The sequence below is a fragment of the Perca flavescens genome, chromosome 17, assembly GCF_004354835.1.
Source record: "Perca flavescens isolate YP-PL-M2 chromosome 17, PFLA_1.0, whole genome shotgun sequence".
Classification (NCBI taxonomy): Eukaryota; Metazoa; Chordata; class Actinopteri; order Perciformes; family Percidae; genus Perca; species Perca flavescens.
Window position 1 is genome coordinate 7920069 of NC_041347.1, and position 24443 is coordinate 7944511.

The 24443-nt window shown below is 41.1% G+C and overlaps 1 protein-coding gene across 1 annotated transcript in view; it reads right to left on the minus strand.

The window, feature by feature from the left end:
- gbf1 (golgi brefeldin A resistant guanine nucleotide exchange factor 1) overlaps nt 1-24443 on the minus strand; it is a 144273-nt gene that overhangs the window by 44246 nt on the left and 75584 nt on the right. Inside the window, exons 7-20 of the mRNA XM_028604177.1 lie at nt 22090-22150; nt 16850-16904; nt 12846-12993; nt 11000-11229; nt 10590-10758; nt 9862-10073; nt 8902-9000; nt 8575-8769; nt 6851-7043; nt 6580-6717; nt 6401-6489; nt 6091-6293; nt 3360-3483; nt 776-901 (exon numbers count right to left, since the gene is read on the minus strand). Coding sequence (XP_028459978.1) covers nt 776-901; nt 3360-3483; nt 6091-6293; nt 6401-6489; nt 6580-6717; nt 6851-7043; nt 8575-8769; nt 8902-9000; nt 9862-10073; nt 10590-10758; nt 11000-11229; nt 12846-12993; nt 16850-16904; nt 22090-22150 — 2042 coding nt within the window. The remainder of the gene's footprint in view (nt 1-775; nt 902-3359; nt 3484-6090; nt 6294-6400; nt 6490-6579; nt 6718-6850; nt 7044-8574; nt 8770-8901; nt 9001-9861; nt 10074-10589; nt 10759-10999; nt 11230-12845; nt 12994-16849; nt 16905-22089; nt 22151-24443) is intronic.

A 24443-nucleotide genomic window follows, 5' to 3' on the forward strand; every position in this document is an offset into this window, starting at 1 on the left:
ATCTATGAATACAGCACAGCTTTTTTTCTTCCCTTTTTTGAATGAAATCTGCAAACTAACATTTGTTTGTTTGTCAACACTGAGGCCCTTTCTTTGTGCAATGTTGGCCATCTGATGCAGCTTTAACCAGAACTACGTCAAACAGGAGTGACAAATTCATTATCATAGAAGACAAGTCTAGCCTGCCGCTATCTCACACCAGAAGTATCTAGTGAATTGTGTCTCAAAGTTCAGACTATATATTTCATGACTTAACAGAGTAATCATGTTGCTAGTGATTTTTCACAGGTCCTTCACGACTTCCAAACATCTTTGTGCCTTCATCCTGGTGTGTGCAGGACAACAGGCGCACAAAAATGTTGAACTTTCATTAGCAAAATGATGAGAAATGGAAATACAAAATGGTCAATAATCACACACACACAAAAACATTTTCTGACTTTCCCCTGTAGAAATTGAGACAAGCAGATAGTTCTGTTTTTAATTATACCAAGGTTTTTGCGAGAAGCACATCTGCAACCAAATACAATGGAGGAGAATGGAATTTCATTTGTGCTCTTAAAATAACATTTGAAATACTTGTTGTCCTGGTTACTTTGGCCAACCCACATACCTGGGTTTAAAGTTTTAACTGGGACTACTTGTCAAGTAGAAAGGACCTTCACAGGAAACTGTGTGTGAGTGAGTGTGTGCGACAGACAGACAGACAGACAGACAGACAGACAGAGAGAGAGAGAGAGAGAGAGAGAGAGAGAGAGAGAGAGAGACCACTCACCTCTATAGTCATGGGGATATTCTGCTTGCGGACGTTGTGGTTATGCTGGTCAGTGTTGAGCATTATGACAGCGTAGGCCAAGGCAAAGCCGGCATCGTTGGTCATGAAAGGAGAGCCGTTCACTTTCTACAAACACACACATACAGTACACACAATATAATACACAATAAACAGCACATCAACTGAGGCTCAAAGCAATGTTTTTTTTTTTTTTAACCAAACACCAGTGGAGGGTAGGCCTGTAACAATTATTTAATAATTTGTCTAATCACAATTAATTGCTTACATTAGCAAGGTCCTAAGGTGCATGACTGGTGATAGGTTATTGTCATGTTTATGTTCATTTAAAATATAAAAAAAAAACTGCGTGTCAATCACTGCTCATGCACACACATTCATTCTCCCTTGTGGGGGGAGGGGCTTAGGAGACCGTTTTGGGCTTTAGCAGAAAGGGGGGAGGGACTGAGAAGTTGTTGATGTTCAAATTGTTTGGCTAAGTCCTGGATCTTCACAATCCTACCTACAGCACCTTTAAATTTGACTGAAAGAGACAATTAAAAAAGTTAATCACAATTACTTCTGAGTCAATTAATTGTAAATGTATACATCTCTAGTGGAGGGACTGTTTTACTGTTTATTACTGTAGCTGAATATGTATCTAATCTGAATCTCACCTGCTGCTATTCCAGTGAGCCCATAGAGTGGAAAAGTCATTTACAGAGTCACTGCCTAAAATGAATCATCGACTCTCTCAAGGCCACTATTTGTGTGTATGTCAGCCTAAGAAAAGGACATTACTACAAATAGTTTCCAGGTCACATGGCTCCTTCTGCTATTTTGAGAAGTCAAATGTTCCCCCGGTGGAGTTTGCCCATCACTGCATATGTGTGTGTCTGTTAACACTTACGTCATCCTACTACTATAACCCGGAGGGTCAATCACGAGACAGTGTTTGAGTCACATTTTCACCACAGTGAAGCATTTACATGATGACCATACAGCGCATCGAGACTATGAATGGGACAAAGAAACTCATTTGGACATTTGACTCATATTGACTTTTAATCCCCTTATTATCACACTAAGGTATTTAGGCCAACAGTATTCATCCTTTCATATGTGTAAAATATCAGAAATAAAATCGAAACTAATCACACTTTCTGTCTGAGTATAAAAGTTGTGTCCCGACACGGGAGTCCCGTGTGTGCGCTATATGCTAGAATAATAATCAGCAACGTTATTTATGTGACGCATTTAAACAAAACACTAACGTTTGTTAAATTGTATTATTTTTATAGGTTGGTGTGGATGTGTGCGATCAGATCAGGCAGGTTTGTTGTTGACTGTTGAACTGAATGGAAGAGATGGGGAGACAAATATAAATCCTGAGGTAGAATTACTGCCCTTCTTTTATTTGACAAAATGTGATAATGTAATCATTTGCACAGTGATTATATTTACTATTTAGTTTACTTGCCAAAATAAAAATGCTGACATTGATTATAGTTTTATGCTGCAGATGATACGCTGCTTACAACTCAGAACAGCATCACATAGAACCAAATAGATCTGTTTTTTCATTAAAAACAATTTTTTTGTGGGCGTTACTTACAGAAACGTCGGACACTTTGTGTTAACTGAACTGAACAACACATGACCATCACATCTAGTGGCAGCATGACATTTGTTTCTAAAAATAGAAAGCAAAATGGCACATTTTACACTGCTAAGAGTATATCAGTTGTGTGTGGGTTTAAGCCTTTAGATAGACTAACTGGCTGTGAATGGTGTGTGGGGGCTGCGTGCATGTGTGTCCTTCCTGCTATAGAGATGGAGAGTGATGACGCGTTAACGGCCTATCAGCCAAACAAAAGGATACAGGCGGTCTTGGGTGGTTATTGTACTAAATAGGGTTGGGTACCGAAACCTGGTGCCAATACTGGTTTCTAAACGACCGGTGTCTAACGGACTAAATAGCAACGTGGATTTCGGTGCCTTATTTCTGCCTGCGCTGCTCTCTGGTGCTCCGAACAGACGTTACGAGCAACAGAAGAATCACTGCACGTGACGTTAGCTAATATTATACTTAGCAGCATGTAACGTTAGCCTACCGTTAGCTAGCAGATGGATTCAACGCGGTTAAAATGCTGACAGCTAAAACGTCGTGTGGCTGTAGTCTGCAGCTAAAGAGAGAGGAGACTAGATGCACTTTGAGACACCATGGCCACTGGTAAAATAAGTTTTTGTTATAAGTTATTGTTATTACATTTTAAATAAATTATTAAAATTTGACCATATGGCCTTTACAAATAAACAAGCCATTCTTTAATGTCACCGACTATCGTTTTGTACTCCTTATTTTGTTTTTTAAGTATCGGTCGAGATACAGTCTAGGAACTATTGAGGCACCGGCACCGTTTTAAAAAGTACCTTTTTAGCCCCGGTATCGGAAAAAACCCAAACGATACCTAACCCTTAAGTGCCTGGCGGTGCTAGTGTTAATCTCAATGTCAAAATGTTGCCGATACATTGTAATAAAGACTTATTCAGACATTTGTTCAGAAGTTGAGCAGATGTGCCTTACATGCCAGTTGTCGGTGAAGGTTTCGAGGAGTCTCTGGATGACCGGAGCCTCTCCAGGCAGTCTGAAGGCCTCCAGGTAGAGCCGCAGGGCCTCATCAATACGAAGCCCCTGGAAGGTGAATGTGCTGCAAGGAAAGATTCACATTATTTGAACAACCTCAAATGTTTAAACACTTTAGGCACCATTTACTATTAACATCACACACACCATTGCTATGGAGGACATTTGTTTTTCATAATTCAATTTGAATTATGAAAAAGAGAAAATGAAGCGAGATCAAATTAAAAATATTATTTTACTACTCAACTAGGAAAAATCATGCCATAATTAAATTTAAAAAAGAAAAAGGAAACTGAAAAAACTAAGTTGAAATGTAAAATAATTTGATAAAGTTTAATGTAAAAAGTCAAATTTAAAATGCAAAGCTTAAATATAAATGCTTAAACTGAAATCTTTGAAATCTTTTATTGAATGACAGAAACATCAAATATGAAACTCCAAATGTGAAATGGAAAAGCTTAAATAGAAATACTTAAATTAAAATCTCAAATAGAAACAAAATATTAATAATTTTCAATTTGAAGTTTTATCTTTTTAATTTTACATTTGGTAATTGCCTTTTAACATTTTAAGATTCACCATTGCTATTTCTATTTAACATTAAGGCTTTTCATTTTGAAGTGACACTTCAAACTAGCTGGCCTGTCACGTTAGACAGGAGGTTCTGAAGTCCGACAATTTTCGCCCATTATTTCACCACTAAATTCACTTCTGAGACTTTTTTATGTGAGAAATCAACTATGTAGAGTTTGAAAATGTGAAGTTTTCAAGTTTTCAAAAAATGATGGGCAATTGCACATTTGCTCCGATATAATGTTGGACTCTCCAGTCTGACCTGAGAGACCCCGCTGTCAGCTGAAGTCTCTTGGGTGACCAGATGTCCCGAAAATTCAGGACAGTCCCGAAATCTAAGCAATTGTCCAAAATCTCAAATCCTGCCCTAATTGTCCCAAGAATTAGAGCAAAGTCTCAAGAGCAGACTCTCGAGTAGTAGCCGGGAGAGTTTAACTACATCCACATAACCCTCCAGCCACACAGACACCAGTGTGCAGTAGGCCAGGCTACTCTCAGACATGCCGTGACCCAACCGTTTCTACCGTCCATATCTAAAGCAGCTGGGTGCTCTCCTGCTGCAGTCTAGTAGTCATTGTGTTTGTTTTGTTTGTTTCATAATGTATTAATAATAATTGTATTTTGGGGTTTACATGACAGTTTGGAGTTTTGAGATTCATGTCACCCAAAAAGAAAAGGCCTTCAGCCTTGATTTAAAAGAACTGAGAGTTGCAGTGGACCTACATTTAGGTGCGGATCATAAAAAAAAAAAAAAAAAAAAAAAAAAAAGGTAAACAAGTCTCCCGAAGAGAAACGGCCATCTCTCTCTCCCCCACCTCTGCCTGCTGCGCGGTGGCTGTGTGTGTGTGTGTGTGTGTGTGTGTGTGTGTGTGTGTGTGTGAGAGAGAGAGTGAGTTTAACTCTGAAAATGCAATGAACCACAGGTTAATCTTATGATGAATTGACAAGTGTCACTTCAAAATGAAAAGCCTTAATGTTTTTTTCTATTTAAGCTTTTCCATTTCACATTTGGAGTTTCATATTTGAGGTTTCTGTCATTCAACAAAAGAATTCAAAGATTTCAGTTTAAGCATTTATATTTAATCTTTGCATTTTAAATTTGACTTTTTACATTGAACTTTACATTTTAATTTAATTATGGTAGGTTTTTTCCTAGTAGAGTAGTAAAATAATACTATTTTTAATTGGATCTGGCTTTGTTTTCTCTTTGGGCTTTCAATTTGAATTATGAATAAATATTTCCTCCATACATTGCTTCATGGGAACCAAAACCTCTACACCCTCAAATACATTTTGGGCGTTTTCACACCTATAGTTTGTTTGCTTGGCTCTGAATCAGTTGATGAGTTTGTAAACTTGGAGCGAATTCTCCTTGGTTTGATTTCGTTTCACACCTGGAAAAATCCAAGCGAACCAAAATGTGTCATTACAAACCACGCAAGAACGTCCATTCCTCTTATTGGTCGGATGTGTCTGGGGTGGGAGCAAGAAAGTTAATACAGGAAGAAGGTCCTGTGTTCTGGACTAGTGCATACTTCTTGAGTCTCCATGGTCAAACCAGCTCAATGATCAGACATTCGCGAGCGACGTTACTTCATCTGCTCTGGTCACCGAGACTTCGCTCTGCTCTGCCGGCGTCTGTCTCCAACTTCAGCGGTGGCTGGTGTTACCACGGAGATACGAGTGATGGACGGCGAGTCTGTTTCTGTGAGAGAAACACTGGAAGCTGCTACAGTTTGCTGCTCTGCTGCATCGCAGATTGCAAAATACACCTGACTACAGGAGACATTAGCTCAGACTGGAGGAGTATACAATGTACAGTTGGTGCGGCTCGAGGTCGGATCACATTCTCACCACAAACAAAGCGCTCCAGAGTTGGATTGAAAGCACACCGAGAAAACCTCATCAAGCATGTCTCGGTAAGCTTGTTTGGTCCGCTTTTGGTACACACCTGAGTGTGATTGCAGCGTTCTCACCTGCCCAAAGGAACCGCACCAGTGTGTCAAACCAACTCTAGTGCAATTCCACCGAACTACAGGTGCGAAAGCGCCCTTAAATGATCAACAAAGGCAAAATATGCCCTGAAAGTTCACCGTACTTTACAAAGCTGTCCAGCAGTTCCATGTTCTTGCGATCGCTGATGTACTCTCCGATCATCTTTTTGTCCAGTCGGGGGTTTTCTCGGAGCCACTGGGCTACCTGGTTGTTGTCTATGGGGTTACTGAGGAGGCCTTTCTCCTGCAGAAACTGGATGCCCTTCTTGGGCTTCTGGTTAAACTGCTCTGTGCCTGTGATCAGCAGCTGGAAACATGATAAAAAAAGGCAATTTGAAGGTGTAGTAGTAGATTTAATAATTGGCTATGGATGTGTAATGTTGCAACAAAATTAGATCAATCAATACCACTCACCTTTTTCTTTGTTCTGATGTCCATCAACTCTTGAGAATCAGGTAAACATGAGGCGAAACGTTGAGGCTTTTTTGGGCCTCTCTTCTCAGCTGGATGAAAAAATTAAACCTTATATCAGCTTTCATCCCAATGCTTAGGAAGACTTGAAAGTAAAACAGTGTGTAAGATCCTAGTCTTACCGGTGTCATTGTCCCCTTGATCCTGCCTACCCAGAATCATCTTCTCTGCCATCAGATGGCCACTGGTTGGTGGACACGCTGGTGCATTCTCAGCTTGTGGAATACTCACACCATTGGTACTGGCCAGTCTATTGAGGTCTGAAGACAAACAAACAAACAAAAATCTTATGTTGCAAAGACAAACAAAATATCAAGGCAGACTGTCGACCAAGAGCGTTTTATTTTGCAGATTTTAACAGTCCCAGTTTGATGTGTGCAGGGGTGTGTGTACCAGTGGTAGTCTCTGTTGGGTTTTGGATTGAATCTTCTCCCTCTGCCAGCAGGGTATCTGACTGGTCTTGTTGACCAGTGCTGTTGAGCACCTTGGCCTGGCAGTGGGCTTCAGTGCTGTCGATCACTGTGAGCAGAGCCTCTAGTGACAGGAGGTGGGTAGTGTACAACTGCCCCGACACTGGGAACGCATTCTGTAGCCAGAGGCGGAAAAAACAACATATTGGAATTCATTTGACATAAACAGATGATGAGAGGTATAAACAGGTGCGATCTAGAGAAGGCAATTGACACCTTTATTAGTTTGAGGCTGGATTATTGTAATGCTCTCTATGTGGGTCTCAATCAAGCCTCCATCTCCTGTCTTCAACTTGTGCAGAATGCGGCTGCTGGCTTTTTAACAAATACCTCCAGATGTGCACACATTATCCCCATTCTCTACAAGATCCATTGGCTCCCTCTGAGTTTAAGAATCAATTTTAATGTTTGTTTTCAAGACCTTAAATTGCCTGGCCGCGGAGTATTTATTCGAGATTTTAACCCTTTCGCAACACAACAGGTCATTGCGGTCATCAAATCAACTGGTTTTAGAAATCCCAAGATCAAGGTACAAACTAAAAAAATCCAACCTTTAAGAACACCATTTTTCTTTGTGAATGAATAATGTAATCGTAAATAAATAAATGTTCTTCCTTAAAATACATAAGTCAGTACACCCCTATGTTAAATTCCCATAGAGGCAGGCAGATTTTTATTTTTAAAGGCCAGTTATATTTTAAATTATATTGAATGGATCCAGGATACTATGCATCCTGATAAAGTTCCCTTGGGCGTTGGAATTAAAATAGCCCCCCCACATCATCACATCCCCTTCAACATACCTACAGATTGGCATGGTTTTATTTCAGTTAGCCTAATAGCTGGTTTGATTTGCATTGAGAGATGATCTTATGGAAAGTACCCCATGCCAATATCTAGGAGAACCAATATTACGGTCTGCGGCTATTATAAATCAAATTCAAGACTTTTTAATAACATATAAACCTTTTTTAGGGAATCAAATTAAAAGTTTTTAAAGACTCTTAATCTGCAGATCGATTGTTTTTAAATCCATCAAATCAGTGGTGAAGAACACTATCTTTAGACAGAAGATAAAGTAGATGGCAAAAATTGTTCACCCACCCACATATTTTGTGTTATTTCTTGTAATACAAAATTGTGGTAGAAGACATGTAGTTATTTAAATAGCACCATTACATCCTAATATGCTTAAAATAGGGATGGTCCGATACCTTTTTTTGCTTCCCGATACCAATTCTTGATACCTGAACTTACGTATGGGCCGATACAGAGTACTGATCTGATTCCATATATTGTATATATTATGTTTTAACAGCTGTGTACTACCATCCCCATATATATGTGATTTGATTGCTGTCCTTGTTGTACGGCCTGGCTCAGGTTAAACTCTTTGTAAAACATGAACTACAGACAGAGAATGAACACCACAGAACTTTCTGTTATTATTCAGTTTGACAGCGAGTCATAATGGAAAAAGAACAAACTATTTTAAAGTAGATTTTCTTTGGGGCTAAATTGCGAGGTATCGGATCGGTGTATAAACTCCAGTACTTTCCGATACCAGCCTTTTATGCAGTATCGGAGGCATTCCCAATACTGGTATTGGAACATTTCTAGCTTAAAGTGAGCCCACAGGGATGTTACCTTGGACAGCAGCTTGGTGAGGTCCTCAAACAGATTGGAGAAGTAGTAGTCACAGTCAAAATTGATGTACAGCTCAGTGACAAAGCTGGGAATCCTCCACAGCTGGACCAGTGCCTCCAGAGCCATCTCCTTCATCTCATAGGGCATCTTTATGTTCTCCGACGTGATGATGTCCATCAGTTTCTTTAGGTACATCTGTCAGTTCAGCACACAGAGGGATGGTGTTTGGATTGGATCAGTCACTTTGTATGGCAGTCAACTGACAGAGCATAACGATCATTTGATGCATAAAAAAAAAGACAATGAACAAACTAGTTGCATAGTTACCTCAAGCTGAAACTTAAGATGTACTCTCATGCTTTCAAAAAGCAAAAAGCAAACCCGTATGGAGGAAGCATAGAGGTTCATACGGTCCACACTCAGCAACTAAAACACAGACAAAATGATCAGAAAAGATGGCATTGAAATATCAATATAGAAAAGCATTCCATCTTTCTCCAAATACAATTTCAGATTCTGTTATGGGGCATTCAGACCACAAAAAGGGTTACGGTGATGCCTGACGGATGACGCGGGCTGTGTGAATGAGGCCTTATTGATGCCAGTTAAAGGTATAATATGCAGTATTTCATAAAAATCAACGTATAGACTTTTATAAAGTAATCCCACCACTACAAGTGTGTGGTGGTGTCTGTATCTGCAGAGAGCCTGCTGTGTGCAGGATGTTTCTGGGCAGTGACAAAGAGCCTTTAGGCCCCAGGTGGGTGTGTAACCCCCAGCTAATAACAGCATGCAGGTTGTGCATCCCATTCTCTTCATTATTCTGCCGCTTTGTCATCTCTCTCACCATCTAATATCAATGCACAAGTTTTACTGGCATAGACCGAAACAAAGATGATGAAGCTCTGCATTCACAGTTGTGGGTGTGTTTACCGCTGGGACACAATCAGAAAATACGTAATAATTGCAATAATTAAGATGGGTGTAGATGAAGAATAGGGCATTAGAATGTGCCAGAGGCCACCAAATCTGGGCTTTTACAGCCAAAAAGTTTTGTTTTGTTAACAACTTGACAACACTTAAATGTGTATTCTACGGTGGCTGGTTGCCAAAACATTTAACTTCAGGCCCTGGTCACAACAGTTTCAGAAGGTCTTCCTTGTAAAAACTGTCACTAATGCAGAGAAAATATCATACCAGTATCCATTTGAATATTATTCAACAGCACAGGTACGTACTACTGTACATTCATCAACTACAACCAATTATTTCTACATTCTACTTTACCTGGAAGAGATGTCTGCAGAGCTCATCTTTGACCAGTCCGAGTAAAGACTGGTAGTTCGTAATGTGTGCCGACTCGAGCGCTACAGTCAGCAGCTGCAGGCCCATGTGCATCATGGCATCAGTGTTGTGGCGGTCATGGGGGTTAGTCAGTGAGATCAGGAAGCGAAAAAGCTCCCTTAGACATGGCAGTCCATAAGGGATGAGGGACGCTCCTACAGGGGAGACAAGAGGAGGCAGACAGGTTACTCTGTGAAGATACTTTAAGATTTGTATTTGACCAATAGAGCTGGGTACCCAATTCAATACTTTTTAGGCACCGACCGAATTGCCTCTGAAGTATCGAGTATCGAAAAAGGCCTTGTCATTCAATACCTAAAGGAGTAAATCTCAGAGTCAGTGTGCCAATTAGCATGCAGCATGCTTCTACCAAGATCTAATAATGTCTGTGATTGTAGGAGCTGAAAACTAAATACAAAAATGTGTACCGTAATGGGTAATGTTTTAATTGCTTTTGGTTTAAAAAAGTTGGTATCAAAAAAAAGTATTGTTTAAGATCGGTATAGAAGTCACGGTATTGGTACCGGTATCGGACATTTTCGAACGATACCCAGCCCTACTGACCAGTAAATGCTATCTTTTCAGACAAGGGAACAGTGGCACAAATACAAAACAGAACTGAGATCCAAAAATAGAGAGGAATCAGAGATTTAAAATCCTAGTGTCCTTACCGTCTCGTTGTGTGGACTGTGTGAAACGTACTCCTCTGGGGTTAACATAGTCTATGTCATGGATAGAGGAGCTGTCTGACTGCTCTGTATTGGCGTCTCTGTCCTCCAGAACCTCAGGGATGGACTCCACCGAGGCCGACTGAGCTGTTTCTACCTGCCTGCCCTCAGACTAGACGCAAACAGAACACAAATCATTAGTCATATATGAAAGGTAAAGTCACGTAACAGCTCCAAAGATAAGAGCAGAGGATTAGTTACTTGAGTACACTCCCAGTCACAAACAATAGACACAATTTCACAAAATAAACATAAAAGATGAAATAGACATTCACCAAATAGATAATAAAAATAGACAATTTGATAACTGATAATGATGTTGGTTGTTCTATTGATAGTCCAAACAGCCTTACCTGTGAATCCGGAGAGCCGGGCTCAGTCCCTGGAAGCGTAGCAACATTGCCAGGGGTGGTTGCCGACGAGTAACATTGTTCCAGGTCAGATAGGTCTTCCCTGGAGGCGGCTTTGGAACAGGTGTCCAGGCCACTGTCTGTGGTTGTAGGGCTGGAAACTGACGAACCAGCACTGTCTGAAGCTGGTAGGCCAGAGGTGGACAAGCCTTGCTCAATGAACGGGACGCCACCTACCAGGAAAGAGATGCAGTCATACAAGGGTGTAACATGATGTGCTTTCACCGTTCACCCAATACGCTTGGGCCAGTGTAAACCGGTTTGATATCAAGCCAAACACCGACCAAACCAGTATTCTGGAGGCGTACAGAGACAGCAGATTGCAGCCAATAACCTTCTCAACACAGCACGCTGCAGTCAGCCCTTGTCCTTAGCAGTGGCAGCAGCGTACCAGATGGTGATGGAGCAGGTGAGGAAGGACTCAATGATGGCAGTGGTGAAGTGCACCATCAGTCTTTGACAGGTTCAATTTCTTCAGCTGCCGCAGGAAGTACATCCTCTACTGGGCTTTTTTTGATGAGGGAGCTGATGTACGCACGTGTTTGGCAGTGTGGTGCCTGATCATTAGCGGTTTGATTTCAGACCGCAGCAGAACGCGCTGCTGCACCTGAGCTTCAGACAATGCTCGGGGAAATGTAACTTGTGTGAAGCTACCACACTACTTGATCAATAAAAGAGCTAAGCTACTGAAAAGCTTTTTGATTCAGAAAACAGACGCTATTAAGAAGTAATTAAACTTGTAATGCTACTGCCCAACAATGCTCGCTATCCAACTTTGATTTAGTGCCATGGCGCCGTCAACACAGGTTGCTGATGTCGGCTACTTTTTAATTTTCCAGAAGGTGTCATATGGTGTTTTTCCATTATATGGTACCTGCTCGACTCTACTCGGCTCGACCGCGGTGCACCGTCCTCCATTTTCCATTGCAGATTTAGTACCGCCTCATGCCTGAGGGGAGCGTGGCTGGTCGTCATAGCGACGCCACAGGAAACTGCTGTGACCTGACGTGACACACACAGAACGTTGAATGTGTGTTGTTTTTGACTCTCGGCATGTGGCTGTTTGCCAGAAGACACATTTTGTTTAAAAAAACCAAAAAAAAAAAAACGCTGCTGGCTAAACTATTTAAAAATGGCGTTTTGGTTTGTTCAGGACACCCCCCCGTCTGTTGCTAGCAATGATGACGCAGTGATTAGTGACAATTCTCTCCGACCAATCAGTAGTCTGCAGGTTTTCATGTCACCTTTTGGTATTGCCTCAGCTCACTTGGAACCTCGACGGAGGTGATACTAAATAAAGTACCTGTTGGGAGGAACCAGGGACTTTTTATCCTAATGGAAAACCAAAAAAGGTGAGTAGAGTCGAGGTGAGTCGAGCAGGTACCATGTAATTGAAAAACGGCAAAAGTGACAAATGCACGTTCAACCGGTTAGCATGAAATAAAACCGGTTCAGCCTCGTACACCGGACTGGATCGGTGAAACCGGAAGTTGACCCAACTCTATCACCTGCATGCACAAATGTATACTACCGCTTCATCCATCATTTAAAAATCAGCAGCAATATATAAGGTCCGCCAATGGTTTCTAATGCATTGCCAGAAAGTCAATATTAGACGATTCTTCATGAAAAAGGGCATGTTATCCTTGTCTACATTTGACCCTACCAGGATCTTTGAAAGAAGAAAACAGGCAATGGTGATGTGATTTTAGCTTCTTCAAAGTCCAGATAGCTGTGGATGGGTTATTGATGATTGATGAGTGTATTATCACAATAGTGTGTGTCTTACCTAAAATGTTGTTGTTGCTGAGGGTGCTGGACTGCGTTGAGTCCATCTGACCGGAGGGACTTCGAACCATGTGGCGAGACTGCCTCGGTGAGCGTTTCTGCTTCTTCCATTTGGATGACTCTGTAATCCCACCGGCACGCATCTTCAACTGGAGGAAACAGAGTGGATCACTGAGTAAGGCTTCTCCAAACACACTGTACTGCTGGACCACCATTGCAGATTAAGGCCATGATCAGATAGGAAACCTCATTTGTCTTAACATTCTTCATTTTGTTCTCAGAAAATAAGTAGCTGTGAGACATGTCAGTAAAAGACTGCCAAATGCTATGTAGTTAAACACATGTTAAGCTTTTTTTGTAGTTTTTTTATTAGCTTTGCTTGAACATGAAGGGGATGAGGAGCTTCTAAGAAGGGAACTCCACCGATACTATAAATGAAAGTGTGTTTCCAGGTGTTGGGGAGCACTACTGCCTATGTGAAAACAGTTGTGTAAAGCCTTTTGTGGCTCCAGAAGGAGCTGGGTGGAGTCACTTGCTTGGGTTAGGTCTTATCGAAGCTGCATATTGAAGAAATCAAAGGAAATCATTAATTTGTTACATTCTAATGTATTACACTTACACTGTTAACCATGTACAACATGCTTTGGCAACTAAAGTTAATTATGGTCATACAATTAAGCTAATTTGAATATCTGAAGCAAACGTACACCAGTCATAATCATCTTGTATAACATGGTTGTGTATCCCACTTTGGAAAAAAAACTGAGTGATGTTCAAAAGTGAACATCCTATTTGATCATGGGCTAAAACGAGCACAGGTTCAGCTGTGGAGTAACCAGCAGGTGATTCTATGAGAAAATGGACAGAAAAAAAACAGCACTGAACGTACATGCACACAAATACTGGACACTAGAGAGCCACGGCCACTTCCTCTGCTTTCACGTGGCGTGCTGTTCTGTACGGGTGTTTGTGTTTATTTATTCAAACCAGTTAGGGTTTCAGACACTCTTTTTAATCTGTTTGGTGATCTGATCTAAACTTTCTTGAAAACAAACAGACAAACAAGCTACTGAGACATGCTCTATCCTGTGACAGCCAAGAAAGTATTGTGTAGCATGAGACACAGCAGCTGAGACATACGCATGAGGGTGGAAACCCAAAATAAGATTCAATTAAATACAAAATTCAATAATAAAATGAATGTGTGAAATAATGTGAGCATTCACAAGCACAGACATGTCATAGTGAACTATGTTTTAACTTGATAAAGACTGTCCAGAATAAATTATGTGTTCTTCAATAACAGATGATGATTTCCTAAATAAAGCACATGACAAGTTCCTCCTTCTAGCCAAGTTTAAGGGAGGTCTTTTAAAAAGGACAAGGGAAATGTTACAGGGAGAGATTCTCCAGCCTAAATACTGAAAGTCATCTTCCTTACCTGCACTCGTTTGTTTTTCCACAAGATATTGTAAGCCTCAGAAGAGAAGGGGAGCGGGCAGGGACCCGTGATTAGTGGTGGGTAACATGTCAGCAGTGGGAGCAACACAAAACGACACACAGTAGACGTTGGTGTAGGGTGGGTGGGCACACACACACACACACACACACACACACACACACACACACACACACACACACACACACACACACACACACACACACACACACACACACACCTGGAGAATGTGCAGCCAGCCAATGAGCAGGCAGTGGATGGGCAGACAGACCATGCAAAAAGCAAAAACTGCTTCAGGTCTCACATAAATACTACATGTATAACAGCATTACTACAGCCATTCGAGCAAAACGGGGAAACTCGAGTTACCTTATATTCATACAGTACTGTATATAGCTAGTTTTCATTATGAACCATAGTAAAAACAATGGTGGAAAAGTTTAAAGAAATAAATAAAATGCCCTGCTTGCGGCAGTCCCATTAAATGTTCATTAAAAGGCTAATGGAAGCCGTTTTTTACTGCTCTTTTTGGAGGTAGGGAAGGAACCAACTAGCTTGCCCTCATCCATGAAGTCTTTTCTCTTAAGTAAATACTGTGTGAAAACACTTCAGATAAAACACAGAAAACTCCACGTCCACGTTTGTTTTCAAGTGTGGAATGGGCTCATTGTTTTCCCTCGTGGCCAACAAGAGAAAAACACCCACTGCAACTGCAGGTTTCACCAGCCGTGAAGCCACAGGAGGCAGTAATGAGCCAGTTCTTCAGAAGAACAAGATGCTACACTTGAAATATTAGCCCCAGAAAGGTGCTTTATCAGAATTTGATTAGACAGAAGGCTTCCAGGTTGAGAACTCAGCGATTGCTATCGCAAATGTTCATTGATTTTCCATCTCTGATAAAAACAGCATACTTAAGTGAAATTTCATACATACAGACTCAAAGTGTAGGGTTCTCTCTCGTGAGCTGAAAGTTATTTTGTCAGGTTACCACTATACTGGCACACTACAAAGTCATTTTTGCAGCGATAGGTTGCCATTACATGCATAAAGTTGAACCTTTTCAACTGCCGCACACTGCACCACTGGGAGACTGTTGCAGTCCCAGTGGGCAGAGGTCAAATTTGGAATGAGTTGCATCTTGTCACATCAGGCACTTTACGCTCAATGGTGTTTTAAGCCCCCAACGTCGACTTCAAGGCAGCACTGCGACCGTCGACTTCAAGGCACCTAACCCTAACCATTGTCTAATCCTAGTGCCTTCCAGGTGACGTTGGGGGCTTAAAACACCAAACACCCGCTTCTACCAGTTACCGAACTGTCAGTTTGTGATGTTCAGTGCATTCCAAGACCTATTTATTGAGTGTTTGACACAGTGTAGTAGTACTGATTTAGTACAGCCATTTTCCCTCAACCTGCCTCTCTCTATTTCCCTTACTCATCCCACTTTAGATAAGTGATGTGGACTTGTAATGGGTTGCAGTATTTTCACTGCTCAAACTACAGTTCTACTCCTCAATGTTCTTACTTTAATTAGTTAGAGCAACTACAACGTATAATGATGAAATAACAGAAAAATGTTTTGATTAAGAAAGAAAAGTTATTAAGACATGAGAAAAACTATTTTAAAAACCCTGAAAGCCACCAAAGTTTAATAACTGCCCAATGCACCCTCATGCACGCCCACCAGGAAACCATGTTAACTCTGCTTGTGACCGTGCACTATGCCAGGGGGCCATTTAGGTATCCTCTCTAGGCCAATCACACGAGTGTTTCTACAATGCTCCGCACAAATAAGTGCCAGGATACAGGATGGGGTCTGTGTGAAGGAAAACAGGCAGAGACAGACAGACGGGCAACTCAAAGTAAATAACTAAAAGTTCTTTAAACTGAACTGAAGGACAGAGATGAGATTGGAGGGGGCAGCACTGATAGGAACAGGTGACAGGAGGACGATAATCATAAATAGGCGTCTAAAAGTTTAATCACAATTTTTGCGTCCTTAATTACATTGTTTAGTGTCATTTTTAATGGTTTAAAATTTTTAATGTTTAATGGTCATTTTACCAAAGGTGTTGTAAAGCAAATAGAGCACTTCAGATTACAATATGCAGGAATAATGTGGCTGATCTTGGTATTTTGGACATGTTTGCATTTCTTAGTCCGTAAATTAATGCTATTACGTCAATAACTGGATTTCACAGCCACAGATAGAACATTCCAACAGAAACCTTCGAAACGGCGCCCAGATGGCTCAGTTGGTAGAGCGGGCGGCCATGTGTAGAGGTTTACACCTCGACGCAGCGGACCCGGGTTCGATTCCGGCCTGCGGACCTTTGCTGCATGTCATTCCCCCTCTCTCTCCCCTTTCACTTCTTCAGCTGTCCTATAATTAAAGGCCTAAAATGCCCAAAAAAATAATCTTTAAAAAAAAAAGAAACCTTCGAAACAGCACGACATTGAAAAAAACCAAAAACAGTGAAGATTGGGGAAAAGAGCACAATAGTAGTGAGCGATCTACTACACATTCAACATTTCAGTCCGTTTACCTTCTTCATGTTGGCAGCCACATAACTCTTGGCCTCCTCTTTGAACTGTGGTAGTCTGAAAGAAGAAAAAAGACCCATAGAATTTAGTTAGGAGAGTCTTCTGATATAAACCTATTGTCCAGGCATCGTCCTTACAGGTACAGGAAAACATTATTTGTAATATTACCGATAAAATGAGTAGCTGGTAACTGTTCTATGTTGTTTCTTCCTTCTTTTATAATCGTTATTTGCTGGTTCAGATGCTAGGTTTTGAAAAAAGATCTAAACATGAACCTTCCAAGAAGCATTATAAATATTAGAGAGAAAAAGTTTGTGTGCAGTGCAAATGTCTGTCTGAACGAGACACAAAAACAAATTGAGCTGTTGAACCATTAGGTAGAGGAGATGGTGTAGCTGCTCTGCTCAACTAGTGACTTTCTTCCCAAATAAATGTGAAACTAACTGTTACTTACAGTACAGGCCAAAAGTTTGGACACACTTTCTCATTCAATGAGTTTCTTTTATTTTCATGACTATTTACATTGTAGATTCTCACTGAAAGCATCAAAACTATGAATGAACACATATGGAATTATGTACTTAACAAAAAAGTGTGAAATAACTGAAAACATGTCTTATATTTTAGATTCTTCAAAGTAGCCACCCTTTGCTTTTTTGATAGCGCTGCAAACCCTTGGTGTTCTCTCAATGAGCTTCATGAGGTAGTCACCTGAAATGGTTTTCACTTCACAGGTGTGCCTTTGTCAGGGTTCATTAGTGGAATTTTTTCCCTTATTAATGGGGTTGGGACCATCAGTTGTGTTGTGCAGAAGTCAGGTTGATACACAGCCGACAGCCCTATTGGACAACTGTTAGAATTCATATTATGGCAAAAAGCAATCAGCTAAGTAGGGCTGCAACTAACGATTATTTTAATAATCGATTAATCTGTCGATTATTTTTTTGATTAATCGATGAATCGGATAAAAAAAAAAGCATTAATTTACATCAACTCAATACATGCATACTTATTGTTTTAGTTAATAGTTGTGTAAAGGTAAGTAACCCAAATAGCAGATACAGACAAGACAGACAGACAGACAGACAGACAGACACACTTATTCATTAAATTATTACCATCATTGTAGTAAGTGCAAGTTAAGTTCATTTATACACCACACACTATTATATTTGTCAACAATAACTGATATGGGACAAAGCACATAATATATACATAACAGATTGAAAAATGAATGGGCCAAAAAAGGCGAGTGAATAAAACCGTGTCTTTAGTCTTGCAAACTGTACCCCCCCTGCTTTATTACTGTTATTACCGAGCTAACGCTAGCTTGTCATGCTAGTCAGCTGGATAACGAGTAAACAGCAGCACCAGAAGAGCTACTGGAGGGACGGTACGTTCCTCCCTTCAGACCGGAACAGAAGGAGGATAGTGTAGTGACTTTACCCTGCTGTTGAACTCCCTTCCTCCTCATCAAGGACTCCAACATGTTTACGTTTTAGGTGCTGACTCATCACCGTGGTGCGCCCGTGCCATGCCGTGTTGCTTTTGCTTATCTTGCAATTAACACGTTTCTGATTGATTTAGTGTGAAATGCTCCCACACCTTGGATGACTTGGGTCGTACTGATTTCTCTGCCTCCGCCGAGTGTTTCAGAACAACGTTACGGGTCTCTCCGGTCTCTCTCCGTATTTCCTCTACCCCCGCTCTGCTTTTTTCTTTTCTTTTGCTCCACGCTGCTCCACTCCGCGCTCAACTCAATTTTTTTTTTTTTATCTCCGCGACTAGGTGGCCTAATAGTTGCGGGACACAATGAATCGATAATTGAATTCGTTGCCAACTTTTTTAGTAATCGAATTGTATCGATTGTATCGATTCGTTGTTGCAGCCCTAAAGTAAAGAGAAACGGGTGGCCATCATTACTTTGAGGAAAGTGGAAATCTGTGCTTTGGTCTGATGAGTCCAAATTTGAGATCTTTGGTTCCAACCGCCGTGTCTTTGTGCGACTCAGACAAGGTGAACGGATGGCTTCTCCATGCCTGGTTCCCACCGTGAAGCATGGAGGAGGAGGTGTGATGGTGTGGGGGTGCTTTGCTGGTGACACTGTTGGGGATTTATTCAAAATTGAAGGCATACTGAACCAGCATGGCTACCACAGCATCCTGCAGCAACATGCCATCCCATCCAGTTTGCGTTTAGTTGGACCATCATTTATTTTTCAACAGGACAGTGACCCCAAACACACCTCCAGGCTGTGTAAGAGCTATAATAAAGGGCTATGTAAAGCAATAATTTTAATGATTAATCAATTAATCATTTGGCCCATAAAATGTCAGACAATAGTAAAAAATGGCCATCAGAAGTTTCCAACATGACGTCTTCAAATGTCCAAAACCCAAAGAGATTTGATTTCCTGTTATAAGACTAAGAAAACCATCTATCTCAACATCTACTGCTTTGCTTTTTATTGTATCTACTGCAAGTTGGAAGTGCAATACTAAATCCCCAGAGTACCCCTTTTCATGTATTCCCTTAACCCAAAACAGAAGAAACAATTAATACACAAGGAACTTAAACATGCTCTAAGCCGCGAGGCAGCTTAAGAGGCAATATCACAGTTGGAATCTCAACATTTCAAACCTGAGCAGTTAATAAATTATTTTTTTTCCAGCCTTTGATGAGCAACGCTGCTCTCAAGTGTGTGAGTGTGTGTGTGTGTGTGTGTGTGTGTGTGTGTGTGTGTGTGTGTGTGTGTGTGTGTGTGTGTGTGTGTGTGTGTGTGTGTGTGTGTGTGTGTGCGTGCGTGCGCGCGATTCTATGTTCCTGTGGACTTTAAAGCTTTGCTGGAAAATGAGATGTCACCACCAGTCACGCACACAGACAAAAAGAAGAGGAAAAAAAGCAGCCAGCAGCCCCCCTCCTGACATTAACTCAGCGTTAACAGAGTGTTGTCTTGCGGGCATGATTATTGGATGATCTGTGGGTCCAACAGATTAACATGCCTAATACTTTCAGCAGGCAATCTAAGACTCCTTCTGAGGAGAGCTGCTGTTCATCATTCTCTGATGGGGGTGGGGGCCAGCACAGACCCTCTCACATCTCTATTATGCAGGGTCTGTGGACAAGTTGGGGGCTGGGGGTGGAACATGAGCAAAATGAGAGGTGGGGAGTGTGTGTATGTGTGTGAGCAGTATCAGAAGGATGTAATAAAAAGCCCACACTAAATTTATATCTCCTGTTCATGAGCAGGGATGCTTCTGCTTACGACTGCGGCTGCCGTGCTTCTCTAGTTCCATGCTCGCACAGTAAAATCTTGTTAGAAGACATGATAACAAGGTGCCATACAAGAGTTCTGCCTATAAATAAAATAAAAACAGGCCTAGAATGGTTGGAGGGCGCATCAGCGAATGGCGACAAGCTTGGCAAAAACAAACACTGGACTCCATGGTAGAGTAGATAACCCATCACTTTGTGACAAATCCTGCGTCAAATAGTCTTGGTGGAGACATATATGCCTTCAGAGAGTAGGTGAATAACACCATTAGTTTATCACGAGCTCTGTTTGTCCTGCAGGTGTGTTCCTTCACATTCAGATGAGCGGAGAGCTTTTTATGTAGCTGATTTTTTTTCTGATTGCTTCTGTCTGGGATCGCAGGCAATGTTAATTCTTTATGTGTGCCTGTGTGTGTGTGTGTGTGTGTGTGTGTGTGTGTGTGTGTGTGTGTGTGCCTGTGTGTGTGTGCCTGTGTGTGTGTGTGCCTGTGTGTGTGTGTGCCTGTGTGTGTGTGCCTGTGTGTGTGTGCATGCTAAGTATTTATGGGGCTGGGAGCTCTGCTGTTAAAGCAGAGACCAGCTTCATCTGTATGCAGATCATGTGGTGGACAGCTCAATTGGCTCATCCCCTTGTCTGTGACTGAATGTGACTGGCACTCTGATGCATCTGGATGGGGGGTGGGGGGAGAGAGGATCTCTTATGCTAAATGCCAAAGGAGAAATCATGTTATGGCATTAGTGAATCAGTGGCCCATTGACCCCGTGCACAGTGCCAAATGAAATTCACAAGCTTCATGGGGAATAATGAGGCCTGAGAGACAGATATTCGCAGAAAACCAACAATCTACAATCCAGAGGTGATAAAGGAGAGCAGCCGGACTCTTCTTCTGTGGAGAGAGACAACCTAAGATTTGGGATTTGTAACTACTCTTTACTATCCTGTTATTCAATATAAAAAGACTTAGAAGCAGCACCCAAGATTAAATTCTAGAAAAATCTAAAAATAATTTATTAGATAGTTCATCTGTAATAAATCCAGTCCTATGCTAAACTCAATCAGTGCAATTTGTGTGCTAATTGTGCCGATGGTGGCACTACAACAGCCATCGAAAATCATAAACTTTAAAAATCCATAACAAATCAGCCGTACAGGCTACAACGGCGCAACCTTTGCCATATATATATATATATATATATATATATATATATATATATATATATATATAATAAATTAGTACACAAGTACACAAATTCTCAGAATTTTCTAATAAATAATTTTTTTTACAGCAACTTTAAATTCTGCATTTTCACGCGAGCCTGCTCCTTGTCTACTAGGTGTTGGGATGCCACTTGTGACATCACCCAGATAATAGCTCCCTGAGATCAGGAACTGCCGACGGCCTCAATGGTTCCGAGTTCGAGCCCATGGTGTTGCAAGATGATCATGCACATATCTAATCAGGTATTGTACTGTCGACAGCTGCCCTGCATATTTTAAATGTGTGTCTGCATTAACACACCTGATTCTGATTAACAATCAGTCCAGTTGCAGTTTAGGAAAATTATGTTATTGAGTCAACCAAGGCTGACTCAATAAAATACAGCCCAAATAGCTAGAGAGTCATAACCTGGACAATAGCTAACTGAGATTAGCGTTTGCCTTTGGAACTGAAGATTGCAAGTTCAAAGCTCAATGGTCATAATCAGCCATTGTGCTTTGGACACTTTCCCTGTGAGTTTAAAATGCTCGGCCCCGACCATCGCTGCTGAGCAGCTATAATTACAACATGTTACCAGTTCATCTAACAAAACAGTCCCCGCACAAACAGGTTTTAACATATAAGAAACTACTCCGTGTTAACATACTGAGTCCTAACCTCGTCAGGGCTGTACACATTCAGGTAAACTGAACACAAATTTCTAACTTAACACTGCACCCATCTTCACAAACACTGTCCTATTCATTTACCTAGAGAACAGTAGCTGCACCATGTCAACCAGTGTATGTTCAGCTGATTTCCTGAGGAGCTCTGCAAACACAGAAGAGAAACGGATATTAGAATTAAACAGAATTAAATAGAATAGAAGCAGGTACAATAGAGACAGCCAGACAAAGACAACAGGGCTAACTAACTTCTTTGAATTTATGTTGATTTTAGAATGTTTTTTCTTAGAGCTGTCAAACAATTAATTTTGTTTTTAATCACATAATGACTAATCACATTTTGTGATTAAAATTCTATTATTTTACATTTCAGAACTGTTTTTAAGTACATATTAACAATGGAAAGCAATTATTACCAGTGTATCTTGATTGGGAATCAAATGAATGCAAAGAAAGTGACTTTATGAACTTGATTGTAAGACGTGTCTTTGTTTATTATTTATTTATTTACTGTAAACAAAAGAAAAATGTGTGAATCTAGTCACACATTTGAATCTAGAGTCAATATTAGGGTTGGGTATGGTTTGGTTTTTTAAAGCGGTACTTTTAAAATGCTACCGATGCCTTAACGGTGCCTGAACCGGTACTTTTGAAGAAAGTTAATTAAAAGAAGGGTACTAAACAACAGTTGGCGACATTAAAGAACAGCTTGTTTGTTGCTAAATTAAATGATTTAATAATAATGTAATAACTATAACAATAACTTATTTCACTAGTCAATAGCTGTTGAACAACAAAAACAACCACCAGATGGGAAAAGGGCATTTAACAATAACTTTGAATGCACCACGAGGCTGTAGGTTACCAGTTTAATTTCTGTGTTTTTCCGACAACGGCAGCTGCAGATTGTCTTTTTCCATCATGCCTGCAGCAGCAGGATGTGTTACGAGGAAGTATGACAAAGTGCGGCAAAGGGTCAAAATAGTAGCCTGTTGGGCACGACGCCAAGCCGAGTGAAGTGAAAATAAATTAAAGCTGCGAGCAGCGATGGACGGGCCCTCGCGCCTCTCCGCGCGTCGCGGTTACTGGCAGACGCCGCTCCTTGCGACCGTTCATTCGCTCTGCACTCAGACACCACAAATCGTCACCAATGAAAAGGGAACAGAGTTACTTGTGGTTCCTAGAGTCTCCAAAAGTAGAATGGGAGCAAGAGCCTTCAGCTAACAGGCTCCTTTCCTGTGGAACCAGCTCCCAGTCTGGGTTAGAGGGGCAGACACCATCACCTCATTTAAGAATAAACTGAAAACTCTCCTCTTTGATAAAGCTTATAGTTAAGAAATGAGGAGTTGCAGCGTCCGCCTAACCCGGCCCACCTGCTTCTCTTCATAGTCATCAGATTTATTGATCATATAATCATTCCTTGCCGAGTTTAATGATACCTCACAAGACTCTACGTCATACGGTTCATCAGCTGTGAAAGGGGGCGTGGCAAAAGCATAGGGGGCGGGCCAAACCAACACCAATTAAAAAGGAACTCTCTGCTGAGTTCATTAATACCTCACACAAAGGTTGACCTTAACTGGTTCAAATGTTATGAAAGGGGGCGTGGCTTAAGCTTAGGGGACGGGTCAAACCATCACCAATGAAGACGGAAGTCTGTGCTGAGTTCAATGACACCTCACACAAGACTCTACCTTAAACGGTTCAAATGTTATGAAAGGGGGCGTGGCCTAAGTAGGTGGGCGTGGTCATATTATAGGGGCCGGCTCAGTATCACATGTAGACCACACATTATACATGTAAATCGGATGATGTTTGTCATATAAGGCGCATTTCCTGTTGCCAGCAGGGGGCGCTATCACCAAAAGATAATTTTGGCATGTAGGTGTCCTCAGGCCTGGACCCTTGTGATTCGTGAGAAATTTTGGACAGATACGACAACGTACACTCAAGTTACAACAACTTCTTTGTTCATTGCTAAACACTCAAAATGGCCGCCACGCCACGCCCACACCGTCTGACGAAAAGTTTTTCTTTTAATAACTTTTCATGGTTAAGGTGTGGGGATGGTACAGACCAAGTTTGAAGTCCATCGGATGAAATATCTTTTCGTTAAAGTATAGCACCTTGACTTTTAGGCCTACTTCCTGTTGCCACTAGGGGGCGCTATGACTTTAAGTAAATGCACAAAATGGCCGCCTTGCCACGGCCACGCCCTATGACGAAAAGTTTTTCTTTTAACAACTTTTCATCTTTATCATCTTAAGATGGCACAGACCGAGTTTGAAGTTGATCGAATGAAATCTCTAGGAGGAGTTTGTTAAAGTACGACATGTGGAAATGGCCAAAATCACACTAATTTCGAACATTTAATTCAAAATGGCGGACTTCCTGTTGGGTTTAGGGTATGGCTCTAATGAAGTTTTTTGTACATCTTG